The 21,367-nt window shown below is 37.0% G+C and overlaps 1 protein-coding gene across 1 annotated transcript; it reads right to left on the reverse strand.

Moving 5' to 3' along the window:
- Positions 1-2,508: 2,508 nt before the first annotated feature.
- LOC113696810 (uncharacterized) lies at positions 2,509-3,411 on the reverse strand. The gene has a single exon (XM_027216192.1). It carries the CDS (start codon positions 3,409-3,411, stop codon positions 2,509-2,511), a length of 903 nt encoding a protein of 300 aa, XP_027071993.1.
- Positions 3,412-21,367: the final 17,956 nt, after the last annotated feature.

Raw genomic sequence — 21,367 nt, forward strand, 5'->3', positions numbered from 1 at the left:
TTATCAAAACCATTGAAATCGCAAGAAGTTCTATGGCTAAGCTGCCTTTGAGCTTCCGGTTTTCCGTTTTCCAAACATTTGGCCAAGAAACGACTCAAACATGATTCATTCCAGTAGGTAATGTTTAAAATATGTCCAAGGTACATTTGATAGGTGATTTACACCAAGAAATTTCGGATAACAAGTCCCAAATCATTGCTGTTCAAATCTGTCCAAATGTAAGGTATTCCTTCACCAGACCAGATTCGAGTTTTGATCATAAATCACTCAATTCAACTCAGAATTGAGTGTGGTTGATGGCGTTGGAAAATAGACTCATAAGGCTACATGTTCTCAGAAGAAACCATTTTCCAAATCTGTCCATAACCAGCTCGTTCGTGAGCATTAAGTTGCAGCTCATGAGCTGCCTTCCAGGAAGCAACGAAACAGGACAGTGGATTTCAAATGAATGGTTTGGCTAGCTCAAGTGGAACCAGGAAATACATTTTATACCAACAGAAATATAGGAATGTCTAGTTTCCATTGCCCCAAACGGCACTCGATTCTGACATCGGAGCAATGAGTTATGGCCGAAACAAGAAGACTGCCTGGGCAGTGACGGGATTAAAATTCCAGTTTTCTAACCTTTCGAAAGTCTAACATTTGAGTGACCAAATCAAGTTATTTTTCAATGAAACTTTTTACACAACCAATATAACATGTAAACAACATAAAAAAGCCATTAGAACTTCAAAATTTTGCACAAAAGTGGTCGGACAAGGCAGGGGTAAAATGGTCACTTTTGGCCATTGCACCATCTTGGAGTTTCTAACAATAACCCAATATTATACCACTAATTTAAGCACTAAACCAACATAATTATCATCATCAACCACCAAAATCAGTCCATCAACCAAAGTGGGAGTTCATAGAGCCCACACAACCAAATTTCCATCATAAACAAGCTACCCATAAGCATGCAAGGGTTTATAAATGCTATATTACTTCCATAAGCCAAGAATTGAGAGGTTGATCATCACCTACTTGTGTGATGAATCAAAGGCAGAATTTCGGCCCTCTCCTTGTCCAAGAAAACCGTGGATTGCAGCTCTCCTTTGTAGCTTAATGTGATCTCCAAGTGCTAAGCTCTGTGTGTGTGAAATTTGAAGTGAATTAGAGGAGATTTGAGTGAGATTTTGGTGATAAAAATTGAAGAACTCTTGGGTGTTCTTCCTTGTGGGTTGCACGCTGGAAATGAAGCTGAAAGAAGGAGTTTTTGCTGCTAATAAAGCTTTTCAAGGAAGCTTAAATGTGTGGTGCAAAATGAAGCAAAAGTCAACTCTCCAATAGTGCGCGTACGCGCGCGTTTCGTGCTCGATTCCTCTCGAGTTTATTTCACTAGTGCACTAAGCCTCTAATACACTTATATTCATATAAATATTATCCACTCTTTATTGTCCCAAAATAAGGATCTAAAGTCTCTTAATTAAATCGCGCGTGTGAAAACGCGTATTTCCAATTTAAGCACGATAACGCGAAACTTCCAAGAAATTCTTATAACAATAGTACTAATAACTATCACTTGAGTGCTTAAACATAAAATTACCTATTTTAGAACCATTATACAAGTCTCCAATTTTTCCAAACTTATTGTACCCTCAATCGGTTAAAATTTTCAAACACGTTTTCACTATTTTTATTAAACGAGCTTTCAAAAATTAATTTTTGAAACATGTCACTTTAAAAATATAATGAAACTATAATTCCGTGTATTTAGGTCTAATAAAGATAGAAAATAATATTTGGGGCAAATATCCAAATAAATAATTAAATGAGCCAGAAACGGGGTTTTAAAATAAGAATTTTACGAGTCCTCACATCCTCCCCTCCTTAAAAAGAATTTCGTTCTCGAAATTCATACCTTGATTTATAAATAATCCCAAATACTTTCTCCTCCCGTGACCAATTTTCACCACTTTTAATTCTCCCTTTCAAAACTCACGCTTATTGAACTTAACTATTCTCAGGTGCTATTCATGATCTTATTACAGGTCTAGGGGCTTGTAACAATAGATTACATATACATATAAACTATAAAATCAATTAAAAGTAAGGTAAATTTCCATATGCCATAAAAGATCATAATAGTTATACTAAATTATAATAAGTTCATCAAATCGTTTCAAAAGAAAAGGGGAAGCAACAAGATCAAGATATGCAAAGTCGCAATACCCAACAAAAGGATGGCATCCCCTACACAAACGATTACTGTCTTCCAAAAGTTTTAGTCTATACTAAGGTAAAACTACAATCCCTGTTTTTCGAGTGGAGTCAGGTTCACCCCTACTGGTAAAGTTTCCACTACTTGGATTCCTCTTACAATCATCAGTATTAATCACTACTTCTGGCACTCGACTGATTTGCAGTGGATTTAGTTGGTTGTTGAGAATTTCCTTCGCCCTTAGAAGCTCTAGGACAATTCGAAAACTTATGCTCGGTACTACCGCACCTCAGACATTTTCCTTATTTTCACCAGCAGTCGGTCTCAGTGTGGTTAATCTTGCCACAGTATCCACAAGTTATATGGGGAGTCACGGCTTGACTAGTTTGGAATTTTCCCTTTTGTTGACCTCGCCTACCCTGATTTCCTTTTGGCGGGACTTCGCTTGATGGAGTTTCTCCGGGTTTTTCAGGCATCTTCATTCCTCCGGCCCCTTTTTCTATTTTAAGAGGTTGGGTAGACCTCTTGGACTGTTTAGGGGTATCGCTTGGGTTACCCCTCTTTTTAGCATGAAAAGCCTTAGATTGAGACTTAGCATTTTCTACCCTCTGTGCCTTATCCAAGGCATCTGTAAAAGTGGTAATTTGGGCAGCCGCTAGGGATTCTTGAATTTCTACATTTAATCCCTGAATAAACCTTCTTATCCTTTTCCGTTCAGTGACTACCAGCTTAGGAGCAAATTTAGAAAGTTTGGTGAATCGTTCCTCATACTCGCTCACACTTAATAATCCTTGTTTCAACTTTATAAAGTCGTCCTCCCTCTTTTCTTGTACAATTGGCGGGAGGAACTTGATATTAAACTCCCTCTCAAAGTTTACCCAAGTCCAAGGGGTTTGTTCTCTTTCCCACTTTGCACTAACAACATTCCACCACGAGCGTGCTGCCCCTTCAAATTGGAAAACGGCAAAATTTACTTGTCTTTCCTCGTTATAATCTAAAGCAGTGAAAATATTAACCATCCTTTCGAACCAATTTTCCGCTATTTCGGGATCAGATCCTCTATGGAACTTAGGTGGAGCGAACTTCAGGAATAGCTCCAGGGTTCTATCTTCACCCCTCTCTTGGTCCCTAGGTTGGTTGACTGGTTTAGGTCCCTGGCGCTCAACTAAGCGCTCAAGGATATTGGTCATGCGATTAATGGCCGTAGCCATTTGGTCACCTTCTTCATTTCTAGGGTTTTGATTTGGTCCAGTCGCGGATCCCTCACCTCTCTCGGGAGTGCGGGGTTGCCGAAACCCACGTCCACACCCCCGTCCACGTCCTCGCCGATTCATTTAGCAAGATTCTAAATGCATAATAAAAGAATATTGCATAAGCACATGAATTGAAAAGCAGGTGCACATTGCGAGAACACTTTAAATCAAAACATAGCTATTTGCATAAGTTAGAAGTCATGTCACATGTTAATGTTCATAAAATGAGTTAATAGTATCAAATACAGGTCATAGGTAACAAAGTGTCACAAATATATGAGTACATGTACGCAAAACACAAAAGGTCTCACGGCAGCACCACCCCTACTAGACTAGGCATGATCCAAAGAAAAACCATAAGTCTAGCTAGGAACAAAACTAGAAGGATTCACAATACCAGGCCACATCATTCGAATGATTATAAATTTCAAATTCCATTCAAAAGCCTAAGCCACTTTCTAAATTCTTAGCCAAGAACTTCCTACGAGTACAAGTTTTCCTTACTAAATTCAAGATGAAAATCCCTATACAAGTTAGGGTAATAAGTCAAACTAAAAAGAATGCAAGGATGTCTCACTTTCAAGTTCAAGGTGGAGCCCAAAGTGGTTCAAATGGTTCAACTTTTCTTTCGGAATGTTCGGCAAGCAAAAGGATAAAGAAAGCAAAAGTTCCTAACCCTCAAACTCACCAGATGGTCATTTAAATTTCCTAATCTTGATTCACCCCCAATCTAACTTGAAGATTAAAGTTTTATATTGTTTTGTGAACAAAATGGTGCTTGAGGTAAAATCACATTGCACTTAATACACAATCAAGTCCCACAGAAGGCATCCTAAACTTTTAAGCCTAGAACACTCTACAAAGATCTGAAACCTAATTTCTGATACCAACTGTGACGCCCTCGTTTCTCTCAAGGGCGAACCCGAGGGTATCTGTGGGACGCCTGTCCAGCTCTCGTCAGGACTCGGTACGATTTCAATTCAAACTTATGAATAACCAATCGATACTAAAAATCAAAGATACAAAGGAAGGTCAATTCCTTAATAATTGTTCAAATCTTACATCATAAGTTACCAAAATATTGTACCATCCCAAAATATATAGCTTCCAAAAATTATCTAAATGAATACATTCAAACTTCTAATCAGAGGCCATCAAGTCGACCTCTCCATAATTCCTTTCATTTCAGTTCCTGTTAAAGAAAGCAAGTCTAACGGGGTGAGAGGATGCTCGTGAGGCCAAGAAAAAAAAGAAAAAAAAATCATGCAAGCAAATAATTCAAGTAACAATAAAGCTGACATGAGAGATAAAGCAATAACATTCAAGTAAATCTCGAATATTCACAAGACACATTCCAGAAGGATACGGGAGCTCTTAGGAGCTCACTTCCATTTGTTTTACCAAAGTTCCATCTAATAGTCCGCATAACTTTACTTATTCCATTTATGAGTTTGAGTCGAATGAGAGATACCCCCCACCCGAATCGGTGTGGTACATACTATCGCTCAGTGGTCGATTGTACGTTTATAGTTCTGAGTTGATATGAGAGGTACCTCCCACCCGAATCGGTGTGGTACATACTATCGCTCAGTGGTCGATGAGACATCGCTCCAATCGACTTATGCTTTGCTTATAGTTCTGAGTCGAATGAGAGGTACCTCCCACCCAAATTGGTGTGGTACATACTATCGCTCAGTGGTCGATAAGACATCGCTCCAATCGACTTAGGCTTTGTTTATGATTCGGAGTCGACATGAGAGGTACCTCCCATCCAAATCGGTGTGGTACATGCTATCGCTCTGGGAATCGATTTTAGCACTGAGACGGTATGAGAGGCACCTCCCACCCAAATCGGTGTGGTACATGCTTCCGCTCAGGGCTCACAAGTTAAACATGTTCATATACAATTACTAATCATATGTATTCATGTAACAAGTATCACGTAATTAGAAGAGAGGGAACTAGGACGTCCCAACGAGTAGGATTGGTCGATGAGACAACGCTCCAATCGACGTCAAGTCATGTACAAGTATAGTTTCAATCATGAGTAAGTGGAGTACTAGTCAAGTAAATCGAATAACAAGTCAAGTAAGTAGAGTAACACGTCAAGTAAAGAGAGCGAGTGGGATAAAGTGCACACACTCATCTCGACATGTTAAATTCAAGTATTGAATTAGATACTTTTCAAGTATTTAGCAACTAGTCATGCACTTGACACTCACCAAGTAGACAAGAAGAGAGAGCACTCCAAATTCAAGTGTCCACCGTGGGATCCTCTTGAAGTTCCCCTTATGTGCCTGAGCAATTAACAATGATTTATCACTCAAAAATTCTCAAATATTGAGAAGATTGTACTTAGTGCACAATCTAAGAAAATCCCATAAAAACGAACCCCAATCACTCATAAATCGAGGTTCAAAGACGAGGTTTCAAAACACAAGAGTAATCGAGCTTTCGTTTTTGAAATCAAGTATAAAACGTTCAAGTAATATCGAAGGAATAAGGAGTATTTGAAAAACTCCATTTCCTTAAGATTCGGAAATTTCTGTTTTGATACGAATCTTTGAAAAATCGTATCTCACTCTTTGCAAGTCCAAAATTGGAAAACTAGGTACCGTTGGAAACCTCTTTGAAAGTACTAAATGTTCTTAGAAGACATTTTTCATGAATCTAAGTGGAAGGCATTCAAAAATGGGCTTAAAGTTACAGTTTCAGGTTACTTAGGGTTGAGCTGGAGGTTGGTTTTTCGCTAAATTTGGAAATTCGGTAAAATTCATACGTTGCAAACCAGCCTCCAAAATTTATAACTCAATTAGAGTTGCAAGTAAAGTTTAGGACAGAACAAGTGGATCAAGAATTGGAGTTTTGAGAACCGAGATACGATCGCTCAAATTTGGAGAAAAAAATGAAACTGTTAAGCTAGTTTCCAGATTTGAGTTCCAAACTTTGGGACTTTAGTTTGGTAGCAAAATGGACTCGGAACGGCACCAAATTTGGTATGAATATACCACCACATAAGGTCACTCCCTTGCCAAATTTCATAGAACAATATGAACGGAAAGTCGGTTATCAAAACCATTGAAATCGCAAGAAGTTCTAAGGCTAAGCTGCCTTTGAGCTTCCGGTTTTCCGTTTTCCAAACATTTGACCAAGAAATGACTCAAACATGATTCATTCCAGTAGGTAATGTCTAAAATATGTCAAAGGTACATTTGATAGGTGATTTACACCAAGAAATGTCGGATAACAAGTCCCAAATCATTGCTAGTTCAAATCTGTCCAAATGTAAGGTATTCCTTCACCAGACCAGATTCGAGTTTTGATCATAAATCACTCAATTCAACTCGGAATTGAACGTGGTTGATTGCATTGGAAAATAGACTCATAAGGCTACAGTTTCTCAGAAGAAACCATTTTCAAAACCTGTCCATAACCAGCTCGTTCGTGAGCATTAAGTTGAAGCTCATGAGCTTCCTTCCAGGAAGCAACGAAACAGGACAGTGGATTTCAAATGAATGGTTTGGCTAGCTCAAGTGGAACCAGGACATGCATTTTATACCAACAGAAATATAGGAATGTCTAGTTTCCAGTGCCCCAAACGGCACTCGATTCTGACATCGGAGCAATGAGTTATGGCCGAAACAAGAAGACTGCCTGGGCAGTGACGGGATTAAAATTCCAGTTTTCTAACCTTTCGAAAGTCTAACATTTGAGTGACCAAATCAAGTTATTTTTCAATGAAACTTTTTACACAACCAATATAACATGTAAACAACATAAAAAAGCCATTAGAACTTCAAAATTTTGCACAAAAGTGGTCGGACAAGGCAGGGGTAAAATGGTCACTTTTGGTCATTGCACCATCTTGGAGTTTCTAACAATAACCCAACATTATACCACTAATTTAAGCACTAAACCAACATAATTATCATCATCAACCACCAAATCAGTCCATCAACCAAAGTGGGAGTTCATAGAGCCCACACAACCAAATTTCCATCATAAACAAGCTACCCATAAGCATGCAAGGGTTTATAAATGCTATATTACTTCCACAAGCCAAGAATTGAGAGGTTGATCATCACCTACTTGTGTGATGAATCAAAGGCAGAATTTCGGCCCTCTCCTTGTCCAAGAAAACCGTGGATTGCAGCTCTCCTTTGTAGCTTAATGTGATCTCCAAGTGCTAAGCTATGTGTGTGTGAAATTTGAAGTGAATTAGAGGAGATTTGAGTGAGATTTTGGTGATAAAAATTGAAGAACTCTTGGGTGTTCTTCCTTGTGGGTTGCACGCTGGAAATGAAGCTGAAAGAAGGAGTTTTTGCTGCTAATAAAGCTTTTCAAGGAAGCTTAAATGTGTGGTGCAAAATGAAGCAAAAGTCAACTCTCCAATAGTGCGCGTACGCGCGCGTTTCGTGCTCGATTTCTCTCGAGTTTATTTCGTTAGTGCACTAATCCTCTAATACACTTATATTCATATAAATATTATCCACTCTTTATTGTCCCAAAATAAGGGTCTAAAGTCTCTTAATTAAATCGTGCGTGTGAAAACGCGTATTTCCAATTTAAGCGCGATAACGCGAAACTTCCAAGAAATTCTTATAACGATTGTACTAATAACTATCACTTGAGTACGTAAACATAAAATTACCTATTTTAGGACCATTATACAAGTCTCCAATTTTTCTAAACTTATTGTACCCTCAATCGGTTAAAATTTTCAAACACGTTTTCACTATTTTCATTAAACGAGCTTCCAAAAATTAATTTTTGAAACAGGTCACTTTAAAAATATAATGAAACTATAATTCCATGTATTTTGGTCTAATAAGGATAGAAAATAATATTTGGGGCAAATATCCAAATAAATAATTAAATGAGCCAGAAACAGGGTTTTAAAATAAGAATTTTACGAGTCCTCTCACTAACAGTGTCTATAAGATTAATCTATTTTTTATAGCGCTTTATTGGGAATATAAATTCTTTTTAAGATAGAGAAGAAAGTGTTACCTCGTGTTTTTTATGTTTATGGACTATTTTTTTTAATAAAAGTTTATGGGCTAGTTTAGTGGTGGAGCTGCCATAGTTTAGTAGTGATTTTGGGCCATTTGTTTTTAATTATTGTTGATTTCGATACATAAGAAAGAGTTACAAAAAAATTGAATAATATTAAAAGTCATCAAAAAAATTACTAATTTAACATTTGATCTGGATAGATATTAGCGACAACATTAATAGTTCTTCTATACTTCTAATGAAATATAAGAGAAATGAATAAGAAGGAAAAAGGAAAAAAAATTATAAAATCCATCCTTTGTATAAACATGACAACAAGAGAGTTTTATTAAAATATTAAACTTAGTATTGTCATTTTAAATAGGTAAGGGAGATAGGTATAATTTTTAAAATCTTAAGGAAGCCACATGAAATTATCAAAAACCTCAAGGGAGGATTCTGAAATTATCCCATGTAATAATTAGAGTGAAATATGAGAGAAAAAATTAATAACAACAATAGTTATACAGTAGGAATTAGACGGCCTCTAAAATTCTTTATTAGGCAAACTGCAACTAATATGGTAGCTCATGAAGGCAAATCTTAATGTTTTCTTAAGGTTGATAATAAAGGTAATTGAGAAACTCAAACATGATTTAATAGCCAAACATGATTTTAACTGAATGAGGGGGGCAAAGTGTTAATCACCCCAACCATGCTACAAATTGAGGTTTTCTTCATCCTGCGTATTCTTGTTTTGGACACCCACTTCAAGAAGGTAAGAAAAGAATAAAACATAAACCGCGTTCTTGCACAAGAGACCGTGGATTCATCTTAAATAGCCAACTCCACCATCCACCTCTAAGGCAATTAGTCTGTGGAAGATTCATCAATTCATCGAAAAGAGTAAGAATGAATAGAAATCAACAGCTTACGAAGAGCTTTGTTTTCATCTATAAATCCTTAAATGGATACATACGGCTGTCTCTATTTGTGTCTATCTGTGTCTATTCACTAGCACTCGTATTCGAACTCAAAATTGATTTTATTTCTGTTTCTTTCTTGGTGATAAACCCCATTTGAATGGTGCAAACTACAAAGAACTTCGTATATAACTACAACTAAGGAACGCTATATATTATTCTACAGCAAGAGATTTGACAACTGTTTTTATTTTATTTTTCCCATAGTTTGAAAACACAAGTTCATCATTAAGCAAAAACACCATTAAAAATTCTGGCATACTTCACAAGATTCATTAACCGCGCCCAAGAAGGAGAAGTGGAAGGTTCTTTGCTCTTGATGTTCATTAATTAAAATTCATTTGACTCGTGTCCGTTAAACCCAAGCCATTGAGTAGAGACCCAACAGTATTTTTGGATCAATTGATAACCAGTTATACAATTAGGTAAGATCTAAATAAGGGATCTTGCAAATCGATCAGGAACTAGCTTTGGGCAGCTTGAGAACTCCTCTAGCCTCAAGATTGGCTACCAATAATAACCTCCTTCGGCAGAGTTTTCTCAATGCTATGATAAAAATGGGAAGCGTGGAAGTTCTTGCTGGAAATGCTGGAGAAATCTGAAAAAATTGCGATTTTTAACAAAACCCGCGGTCAAGCCTTATAATAGTTCCAAGTTCGCTAAAGTTAGGCTTATTGGATTCTTTTTGTAACCCTTTTTCGCATATATTATTGCTCTCCATAGGTTGGCAAGCACGATATTTGATTGCTAAGTACTAATTAATTCTTTTGGACACAAGAAAGAGAAAAGAGGAATGAAATATCTTAATAAAGCATTGATCTTTCTTGTTGTCTTGCTTTATGTCGCACATCCTTATTCGATGGTCTCTCTATCTTTGTATTAAAAATTTCCATCTGGCATAATCTATTGTGTAGGGACATACTTGCACAAGTATATTGGCTGGAGAATGAATGATTTTATGATGGTATATTTTACTTCTATCTTTTTTTCTTAGATTAGATAAAAGATTTATGCTTTATATTAAACTTTTTAAAAAAATTATTCAAGCTGCAATACAAAATTTGTTGAGTTTACTTATCATCATTACAATCATCATTTCCAATTATAATCATTCACTTAAAATCTAATCAAAAGAGAAAAGATAAAAACAAATTTAGAACAAAATTTATCAAAAATAGTTGAAAGATAACATAATTTCTTTTATTTTTACATAAATGTAATTATTGAGTGGATGATAAGTGTTGAAATGAAAAAATATCAAAATAATTAAAATAAGTTATTGTTCTCATTTGCTTAATAATTCCTTCTATTTTTACTTATTTTATTTGGTATATGAATTCTATATACCTACTACATTTTCACCAAAATTGTGAAGGTTAGCATTGAAATAAATTGATTCAGAGTAAAGTATATCTCTAGTCATTAAACATTTCCGAAATCTAATGTGTCTAACAATACCATTTTTTGGGTCATTTGATCTATTAAACTCGTAAAAGTGATCAATCGAATGGTTCGTCTATATGTGCAATTAGAGAGACGGAACCTCATTAGAAGTTACAGAATGGTTAAATGGCTACTTAATGGTTTTACTTAAATGGATAATGGATGAAATTTATCTATGACAGGTTGTCGATACCTGTGCAATAATAAAAATAAACCTAGTTGCCAATTAAAATAATCAAAATCCAATTCTGAGTATTAGAGCAGGGACTCTAGGTGTGCAATGGGTTACTTGATTCACCCTGTTCCCGAAGAGTTTGCTTAACCTGATATACCAGAATGGGATTGCTTATTCACAAGGAATTATTGATTTGTAAACAGGGCAAGTAGGGTCGTGTCCTCAGGGACTGGGGAAAATTCGTTTCTTTTCAAATCCACAGTAACAAGGGGGTATTTTTGTATAACCGATGACAATCAAAGCAATTCAAATAAAATCAAATATCTAACTAAAAATTAAATAATAATTTACTAAAATTAGAGTAATAATAATTAAAGGTCTAACCAAGAAATAACTTTAGCAATGGTTCACCTAATTGATCATCGATGCAAAGGCAATTCCAATTATTTACTAATAAATAGGTTATAACTGCCCAACAAGCGATGACAGTCAACCCCGCCTTACTGTGTCGGTGATTAAGGTACGCCCTTTAATCACTGCTCTAATTGAGAAATAATCCTAGGGACGCCCATAAGATTTAATTCCCCGATTGCCTTACGTATTAGAGATGCCCTATTCTAACCAAATAACGCACTACCAGGGTTATTTTAAATTAGCCCGCGTATTCCCCTGACATAAACCCAATCATGCCAGTTGGCACTATTTCAAGGCAATTAAACAATTACGGATTCAATGCCCTAATTGACAATAGGTTATTAAATCAATTCACTATCCAGATCCAAGATAATCAATCAATTAAACAACCATAAGTACTATAATTGGAGAATATGCAAATACCAATAAATAAGAGGAAAAGATAAAATTAAATCGATCTCACAATTTTTAGACAAACCAAAGCATCCGTTGTTTCTTGGCTAGAAAAGGAAATTTAGTTCATTCCTAATGCAAAAGACCCACACGAGAGTTCAGAAATAATATTCACGGACATCATCTTGATTGAGTAGATTCAATTGCGATGGAATAAGGATGAAAAGCCAAGCTACAGAGAGTGATTCATTGTTTTGTTTGGTCTTCACCTTGTCTACACATACGGAAGAAGAAAAGCAACTAAAGGATGAAAAGAAAAGTCAAAGGCTAAGCTAAAAGTCCTCCCAGTTGTCTACTCTATTTCCTATCTAAAAGCCTCCTGCTTTGCGGCTGCCCAGAGGAAGAAAGAAAAAGGAGACTCCAAGTCTTGTTCCATGCCTCCCTTTTCGGCAATTCCCCAAAAGTAGAAAAGTTCCTCCGTTTACGAAAATGCCCCTGGAATGAGGACTGCTACTTGAACTCCTTTCCTGATGACTGTCAAATTGGCACTTATTATGGTATTTTTGTTCTACTCCCTGTAATAAGTGCAAATTTCCAAAAGTGAGTAAAATCTGACAATTAATCCATATTGGGTCAGGTAATAAGGGAAATTAATTATAAAATAAACGATAAATTGCAACCTATCAATCTAATCCAATTACAACCAATTAAAAATATTTAAAAATAGATCTAGATCAATAGGTTTTAAATGTATATTGTAAAACCATTGTCCATCCAATTAACCATTTATTTTCTTATAAATATAATTGTTCATCCTCCTCCAGCTATACATGTTTACATACTTCTATTCAGTTAAGCGATCCACAGAATTTTCACTTGCAGCTTCTGTAGTTCACATCCAATGATGCAAAATTCGACACAAGTGTCTTACTCTCCCAACTTGTGCTCCACTTGCAGCTTCTGTTTTAGTCTCGAGTCAAGTTTGGATCCAATGATTCAAACCCGACACAAGTATCATACTCTCCCAATTTGTGCGCCAACAAACTCTAGCCATTATTTTGCCAATTCAGCTTTGTACTTCTTCTTTCACCAAGTCAAACTCAACTAACTCTTATCTTCCTCGTTCCACTACCAGTCATCACAATTAAGCTTGTGGGCACCTCGACCAACTTGGTCCTCAACCGACTTAGTGAAACCCTAGCCGACATCATAATGAAGACTTAGTAATGAACCCAACCGACTTATCGAAACCCTAACTAGTTGAGTCTAAGACTGAGGTGCAGATCCAACTTTCATAAAGACATGATTGATATGAAAAGTACAACCTAACACTCTATGGTTCATGCCTAGTTCTGATGCCGCCAATCTACCCTGGGCTGAAAAGTCAGGCTACAATGATAGCTCTTACAATTTCATTCTTAGGTCCATCCAGTATAAATACCTTCCATTTCCCTTTCCCTAGAGTATGCCCTTTCAACCTTCCAAACTAGTTTCTTTAAATCCACCTCTTAGTTAAGCATCAGAGTGATCTCGGAGAGGAAGCCTCAATGTTCATGTTATTGTATTACATGTGTTATAGGTCTTATGGCTAACATCAACTCAGCCCGAAGGACCTCGCTTGCACAATTGGTGTCATCTATGAGAAACGACATTCCCTTGCGTTTTCCCAACAATGATTCCTACCTGCTCAAGAAGCTAACGTGCTCCTCCTATCTCTAATGAACAATGCATGGATGACCAGGAGGATGACAATGAACACGCACAGGATCCTTGGCCTTTTATGAACAAAAATGTCCTTATTATGATGGCCGAGTTCGTAGCCAAAAACACCAATATTTTTAAAGAATTGGAAGATATTTTAAGAGGAAAGGAAAGGAAAAGGCCGAATCTCCCAACTGTCAGCCTGAGGCTTTCCCTGAGATATCCTTCAAAGTGGAATCCAATGATTGCCACCCAAAACAAAGCGATTCTAGAACGTCCTATTCTAAACAAACTTCTAAAATAGCAATAATTTCTAAGGCACTATCTCGTGGCTTGTTTAGAAACAGAGAGGCCGAGGAGCAACCAAGATGAGAAGCTAATCTCGTTGCCGATTATATGAGAGATCCACCTTTTACAAATGACATAAATGATGAATTTGTCCTCCATAACTTCAAGTTGCCAAATCTCCCCCTCTTTATGATGGAAAGGTAGATTTCGAGGATCATATCCGTGCTTTCATCTCAGCATTTAGACTATATTGCATACTTGACTCCATAATGTGTCGATCCTTTTCTATCTTCTTACAGGGAATGCTCAAAAATGGTTCTAAAAATTAGAGCTGAGAAGCATATCTTCTCTTAAAGAATTAGTGGACAAGTTTGTTTATCGATTTGTGTCCTCCTGATCTATCACAAAGACCTCAACATATTTAATAAATATACAGCAAACTCTTGAAGAGTCCTTTGAGGTCTTATCTCTATCATTTTATCAAAGAAAATGTGGAAATTCCTGACCCTGATGAACCGGTCACCATAGTTGCCTTCACAAATGGACTAAAGCCAGGAACTTTTAACATAGAATTTCACAAGGATTACCCACAAATGCTAGATGATCTTTGGAGGCATGTGGATCAAGGTGTCCAAGGAGAAAATGTGAATCAAATAAAAAAGAGAGGCCCTAGCTGCAAGAGCCATCCTGTGACGTCCGAAAGAAAAGAAAAGGGAAAATTTTCTGGTAAATAGTGATTTTTGCAGAATCCGGCCGAAAATCCGGCCAGTTCTTGGCCGGATACCTGGCCGGATTGGTTGGTTCTTTTGAAAAAATTTGATTTCGTCTCTGGTCAGAATCCGGCCAGAAATCCGACCAGATTCCGGCCGGATTGTGACGTGTCACAGGCGGCCATCAACTTTGACCGGCTATTTCTTTCATTCTTATCCTAGTTTTTGGCCAAAATATCTTCATTTCTTCACCTTGCTTGACCGAGCTTCATAGAGAGAAAAGGGAGAAAGTTCCTCATTTTCCTAACTTCAATCTTTGTTCAAATCTTGAGATTTCACCGATGGTTTTGGAAACTACTCTATACAAGGGCTCCCTATGGAAGTTTGATAAAGTTGATGGAGTTGTTTTGGAAGGGGAAGCTTTAAGGTGCTATCTTTCTTGAGTTTATAAGGTGAGTTGCTAAGAAAGTTCCCTCTTTGTTCTAATAATGGTATATTCGTGGTTTGTAGAGGTTAGAGATACTATTTTGGGAATGATTTCATGATTTTAATTAGAGTTGGACCAATTTCTGATTTATTGGGGAATTTTCTGATTGTATATGATTATGGTTCGTTGGTCATGAAATGATAGTTTGTTGTGGTATAAAATGGAGCTTGTATACGTTAGATACGATTGTTTGCAGAAAATTTCTGGTTTGTGCGAAAATTCCGGTTTTAGGGTTTAATTTGGGGCTTTCTTATTGTGAGTTCCTGAGCTCTTAATTGGTTAAGATTGAAGGGGGTATTATGACCCTTATTAAGAGTGTGTACTAGCCTATAATGTATATGTGCAATTGTGGTTGATGGTTATGGATTCGGTGAATGTTTGAAGGTTGGAAAAATAAAGAAAATACGAGGAAATGCTGTCCGATCTTTGAGAGTGTTTGGTTGCTTTGAGTTTGAGTTGAAGGGCTTGGACTTGATCGAGAAACTGTCTATGATGGATCGTGAGCCGTGGTTGGTGAGTGACCCCAAACTATTTTCAAAACTACTTATGAACTATTTCTTGCATTATTTACTCGATTGCATATCATGTGTGCTTGCATGTGAGTTCATGACATGATTTGGCTTCAATGAGTTCTTGGGAAGTCTTGTGCTGAACACCAACGTCTCCATCATTGTTTACTTGGAGCAAATGGCTCCTTATCACTGTTTCACTGTTACTGGACCCATTTGAGCGTTGGATGTTTACGTATAATGATTTCACTGGCTCACAAGAGCAATAAACGTACATTTGATTACTGATTCATGACATCATTGAAATGAACTATTCTGAAACTTATTTGACTACTGATTTTACTGGTTATTCGCTGAGTTTCTAGCTCACCCCAAAACTATTTTATTTCCCCTCCACAGGGCTTGAGGCAAATGAGGCGCTTGTATTAAATTCTTCGTGTGACTGGTTGGATTGTGACTGGATGGCATATATCTTGTATAGTTAGATTTGGATTCATTTTGTGTAATAGTTAGGCTAGTGTGACTGTTTGGAATTGAAATGGATGTATATATACGTTCCACGTTTGGGAACTAGTTTTCACTTTGCTTGATATGTAATTCATGGAGGTTTTACTTTATGATTTTGAGATGTACCTTGTAATTTATTTGAGAACTGTAGTGGAGTGAGTGAGTCCCGGCGAGAGTTGGGCAGGCGGTCTGCCAAACCTTTTGGTTCGCCTTAGGGAGAGGTGGGGCTGTCACAGGTGGTATCAGAGCCTAGGGTTCAGATCTCTGTAGTGTATCCTAGGCTTAAAGTTTAGGATGCCGGACTGTGGGTATGGTTTGAAATATAAGTGATTTCTTGTAGGACCGAAAATCAGCCAAGTGGGTTTTGTTTGACTCTTAGTGCTTGCTTGGAATGCATGAGTGACTTTTGAGGGATATCTTGACTTGATTAGTACCAGTTGGAATGTCGAGGACGACATTCTTTTGAGGGGAGTTTGTGACGCCCGAAAGAAAAGAAAAGGGAAAAATTTTCTGGTGAACAGTGATTTTTGCAGAATCCGACCGGAAATCTGGTCAGTTCTTGGCCGGATTGGTTGGTTCTTTTGAAAAAATTTGATTTCGTCTCTGGCCAGAATCCGGCCAGAAATCCGGCCAGATTCTAGCCGGATTGTAACGTGTCACAGGCAGCCATCAACTTTGACCGGCTATTTCTTTCATTCTTATCCTGTTTTTTGGCCAAAATATCTTCATTTCTTCACCTTGCTTGACCGAGCTTCATAGAGAGAAAAGGGAGAAAGTTCCTCATTTTCCTAACTTCAATCTTTGCTCAAATCTTGAGATTTCACCGATGGTTTTGGAAACTACTCCATACAAGGGCTCTCTATGGAAGTTTGATAAAGTTGATAGAGTTGTTTTGGAAGGGGAAGCTTTAAGGTGCTATCTTTCTTGAGTTTATAAGGTGAGTTGCTAAGAAAGTTCCCTCTTTGTTCTAATAATGGTATATTCGTGGTTTGTAGAGGTTAGAGATGCTATTTTGGGGATGATTTCATGATTTTAATTAGAGTTGGACCAATTTCTGATTTATTGGAGAATTTTTTGATTGTATATGATTATGGTTCGTTGGTCATGAAATGATAGCTTGTTGTGGTATAAAATGGAGCTTGTATACGTTGGATACGATTGTTTGCAAAAAATTTCTGGTTTGTGTGGAAATTTCGATTTTAGGGTTTAATTTGGGGCTTTCTTATTGTGAGTTCCTGAGCTCTTAATTGGTTAAGATTGAAGGGGGTATTATGACCCTTATTAAGAGTGTGTACTAGCCTATAATGTATATGTGCAATTGTGGTTGATGGTTATGGATTCGGTGAATGTTTGAAGGTTGGAAAAATAAAGAAAATACGAGGAAATGCTGTCCGATCTTTGAGAGTGTTTGGTTGCTTTGAGTTTGAGTTGAAGGGCTTGGACTTGATCGAGAAACTGTCTATGATGGATCGTGAGCCGTGGTTGGTGAGTGACCCCAAACTATTTCCAAAGCTACTTATGAACTGTTTCTTGCATTATTTACTCGATTGCATATCATGTGTGCTTGCATGTGAGTTCATGACATGATTTGGCTTCAATGAGTTCTTGGGAAGTCTTGTGCTGAACACCAACGTCTCCATCATTGTTTACTTGGAGCAAATGGCTCCCTATCACTGTTTCACTGTTACTGGACCCATTTGAGCGTTGGATGTTTAAGTATAATGATTTCACTGGCTCACAAGAGCAATAAACGTACATTTGATTACTGATTCATGACATCATTGAAATGAACTATTCTGAAACTTATTTGACTACTGATTTTACTGGTTATTCGCTGAGTTTCTAGCTCACCCCAAAACTATTTTATTTCCCCTCCACAGGGCTCGAGGCAAATGAGGCGCTTGTATTAAATTCTTCGTGTGACTGGTTGGATTGTGACTGGATGGCATATATCTTGTATAGTTAGATTTGGATTCATTTTGTGTAATAGTTGGGCTAGTGTGACTGTTTGGAATTGAAATGGATGTATATTTATGTTCCACGCTTGGAAACTAGTTTTCACTTTGCTTGATATGTAATTCATGGAGGTTTTACAGTATGATTTTGAGATGTACCTTGTAATTTATTTGAGTACTGTAGTGGAGTGAGTGAGTCCCGGCGAGAGTTGGACAGGCGGTCCGCCGAACCCTTTGGCTCGCCTTAGGGGGAGGTGGGGCTGTCACACATCCCCGATCAAAAAAGGCGAGATCAATGGAGGGGTGACTTGGGAATTTTGGCTGGACCGAGTGAAGGATCGAATCGAGATCAACGCAGGGTCTTTGATAGGATTCCCATGGGATAACCTATTTCAAAAAGTGATCTGACTCCGCCCACCACCACCTGGTCTCACATCCTGATTATAATGGAGCAACAAAACCTCAGAAGGCTTGCTCCCAAGATGATGGAAAAAAGAGAAAAAATGAATGCCAATATATATTATGCATATCATCAGGACATTGATAACAAAACTAAGAATTCTAACAATTTAAATAAAGAGATTGAAAGTCTCTTGAATCAATGATACTTCAAGCAATATGGTCGAAGTGATCGAGGTGGTGATCATAGAGAAACTAGCCCAGATGAATGGAAAGATGAAGGGAAAGAAAATCGGCATGATCAACGAAGTTACAACAAACTACCCCGAGATCCTAAGGAGGATAGACTTCCCTGAAACAAATTCTCAAGTTACAATCCCAACTTGGTAAGAGTCATCAATACCATCTCTGGGGGACAATAGGAGGCGATAGCCAAAATTCTTGCAAGAAGACGTAAAGACAAGCCGATTTCGATTTCATAGAACCGAGTTCCTAACTAACTCAGGTAGTCATATACAATCTAGATGATCCCTTACGTTTGGCCTCTAGTAATCATAAAGCTCTAGTTACCAAAATTAATGTCAATAGCATCTTAATGAAAAAGGTGTATGTAGATGCAGGAACATCGTTTGACTTCATGTATTATCGATCCTTCGACAAACTTGGCCTGAAAGACAAGTAGTTGACCTCAGTCTAGATCTCTATGATTGGGTTTGGGGGGCACATCATCTATCTCAAGGGAATGATCACATTGACAGTAACAGTTGGTAAATTCCCCCTTTACTGCACTCTTCGATGGCGAAAGTTGACTTCTCTTACAACATACTCCTTCATCGTCCTACTTTGAATGCTCTAAGGGCTATATTTTCTATTTATCACTTAAGATTTAAATTTTCTACTCCTGGAGAGGCTTCTGAGGTATGTACTGATGTGCAAACAGCTCGAGAGTGCTATTTAGCAGCTCTGCAAGCGGCCATCTCTAGAAGCTCCTCTATACTTTCAAGTTCGGGTTCAAGAACTCTTAATGCATTGACTTTCAATGTGATTGAACCTCAAGAGACAAAGGCTGCTATTTATAGAGGATTCAAGAGTCAAATGAGTTGTTTCTAGTTGTCATTTTTTACTCTTGAAACTCTCATGAGTTGTCTTTCCAACTTTCCAATCTTTTCTTGATCAGATACAGCCGGAATTGATAGCTGGAATTGAGCTGAAAAAGTTGTGTGAAAATAGGACAAATTGATAAGTAAGTTGCAGAGAACAGAAGAGAGTACGCGACCTTGGAATACGTGACTTCAAGCCACGTATTCATGAAGTCGTGTTTTTACTTCTGTGAATTTGGCACCACTTCAACTGCTATTTTCTTGATAATGGGGGCTGAACTAGCTCTTGTTGCAAAACATGAAAGTTGTAACCTTTGAGTTAGCTTCAAGAATCATCCAATTTGGAGCTCTGTGGACCGAGAATGAGCAAGATACCCTTGATTGGTCAGAACTCTGTTTCAGCTTTCGACAGCAGAGTAGCACTTCTGTATTTCGACTTTTTAACTAGAAAAACGACTGAACTAGATTTCGATGTTTTCATACCAAATGTAGATCTATCTTTTAGTTTCAAGGTTCAAGAAGCACCTCAATCTAATATGTGTAACCCAAGATATTGCCAAAATGCCACAAGGTGTCAAAACTGTCTTCACTTGCATTTCTTCTTTTGAATGTTTTGCACTTCATGTCTTCTTTAAACCAATTCAAATCATCAATAATCGTCCAATTTTCTTCTCAATTCACTCCCTTTGATGATTGAATCATTAAACCTACAAAACATGAAGTTTTCACCATTAAAATCCATAGAAATCCAATTTTTACACTTCAAACCACAAAATGCATATTTTCACTAGAATCTTAGTTAATTAGCTATAAAAGTTGTTAAAACATGCCAAAATTAACTAATAAAACATATTTAAAACACGTAAAATATATACTTATCAGTTATTAACACTTTGCTACTCTCAACCTTTTCTTTACCATTCTTTCTCCACTAGAGGGAGATCTTGGTTTTAAGTCAAGGTCTCCGTTTCTCTACTTTTGTTCTTACTTTTTATTTAATAAAGTCTCTCCTAAGGTATTCTAACGAGAATTTTCTTGTCTCCTCAGCTATCCTAATGAGGATTTTGTTTAGTTTTTGTTATTTTTTTGTCATATCTAAGAGTTTTTTCAAATTTATATGTTAGATCTAAAATTTCTTAAATTTTCTCGTCAGATCTCAATATCAATTTTGAATTTGAACCAATTCAATAGCAGATCTTAGGAAATAGAAATGCACAGATATCTAGGGAGCAACTAGTTCAATTGGTCATATTTGATGATTTGTGATCCATAGTGTAATCTTTTATTTTTTATAACTTTATTCAATCTAACGATTTTTCAGATTAAATATATTTGTAACATGTTTAATGTATTTTCTGCCATTAGTGCAAATTACTTTTGTCAAATAAATCGTATTAGATGATTTCTAGATAATTTATTACTAGTATGGATAAATTCTATTTTGACCCCCTAACTACACGTGATTTCCCAGTTCAGTTGCTAAACTTCAAAATGGGGCATTTAAGTCCATAAACTTTAAAATCTGTCTCAGTTAAAGAAAATCATTGACAAAATCCAGCAAGCCATCAAGGTTTTTGGGGCATGTAAAACACTCCCTGATTAATAGGAGCATTTAGGAAAAATCGTATTTAAAAAAAAAAGGAAATTAAACGAAACATAGGAGGGAAATTTTCCTCCATTTAATCACCAAATGTGGATCAAGTAACTGACATGACCCATGTTATAAAAGGGCTTCCTTTCCTGCCCTACACAAAGAGAAACCAGTGGTTACATCTTCACAATCGAAGGAAGAATGGTCAAGAAAAGAAGAAGGTGCAAAGAAGTGATGGTGAGGGAAACTTGTAATTGCGGGACA

Source organism: Coffea arabica, chromosome 6e, assembly GCF_036785885.1.
Source record: "Coffea arabica cultivar ET-39 chromosome 6e, Coffea Arabica ET-39 HiFi, whole genome shotgun sequence".
Taxonomy (NCBI): Eukaryota; Viridiplantae; Streptophyta; class Magnoliopsida; order Gentianales; family Rubiaceae; genus Coffea; species Coffea arabica.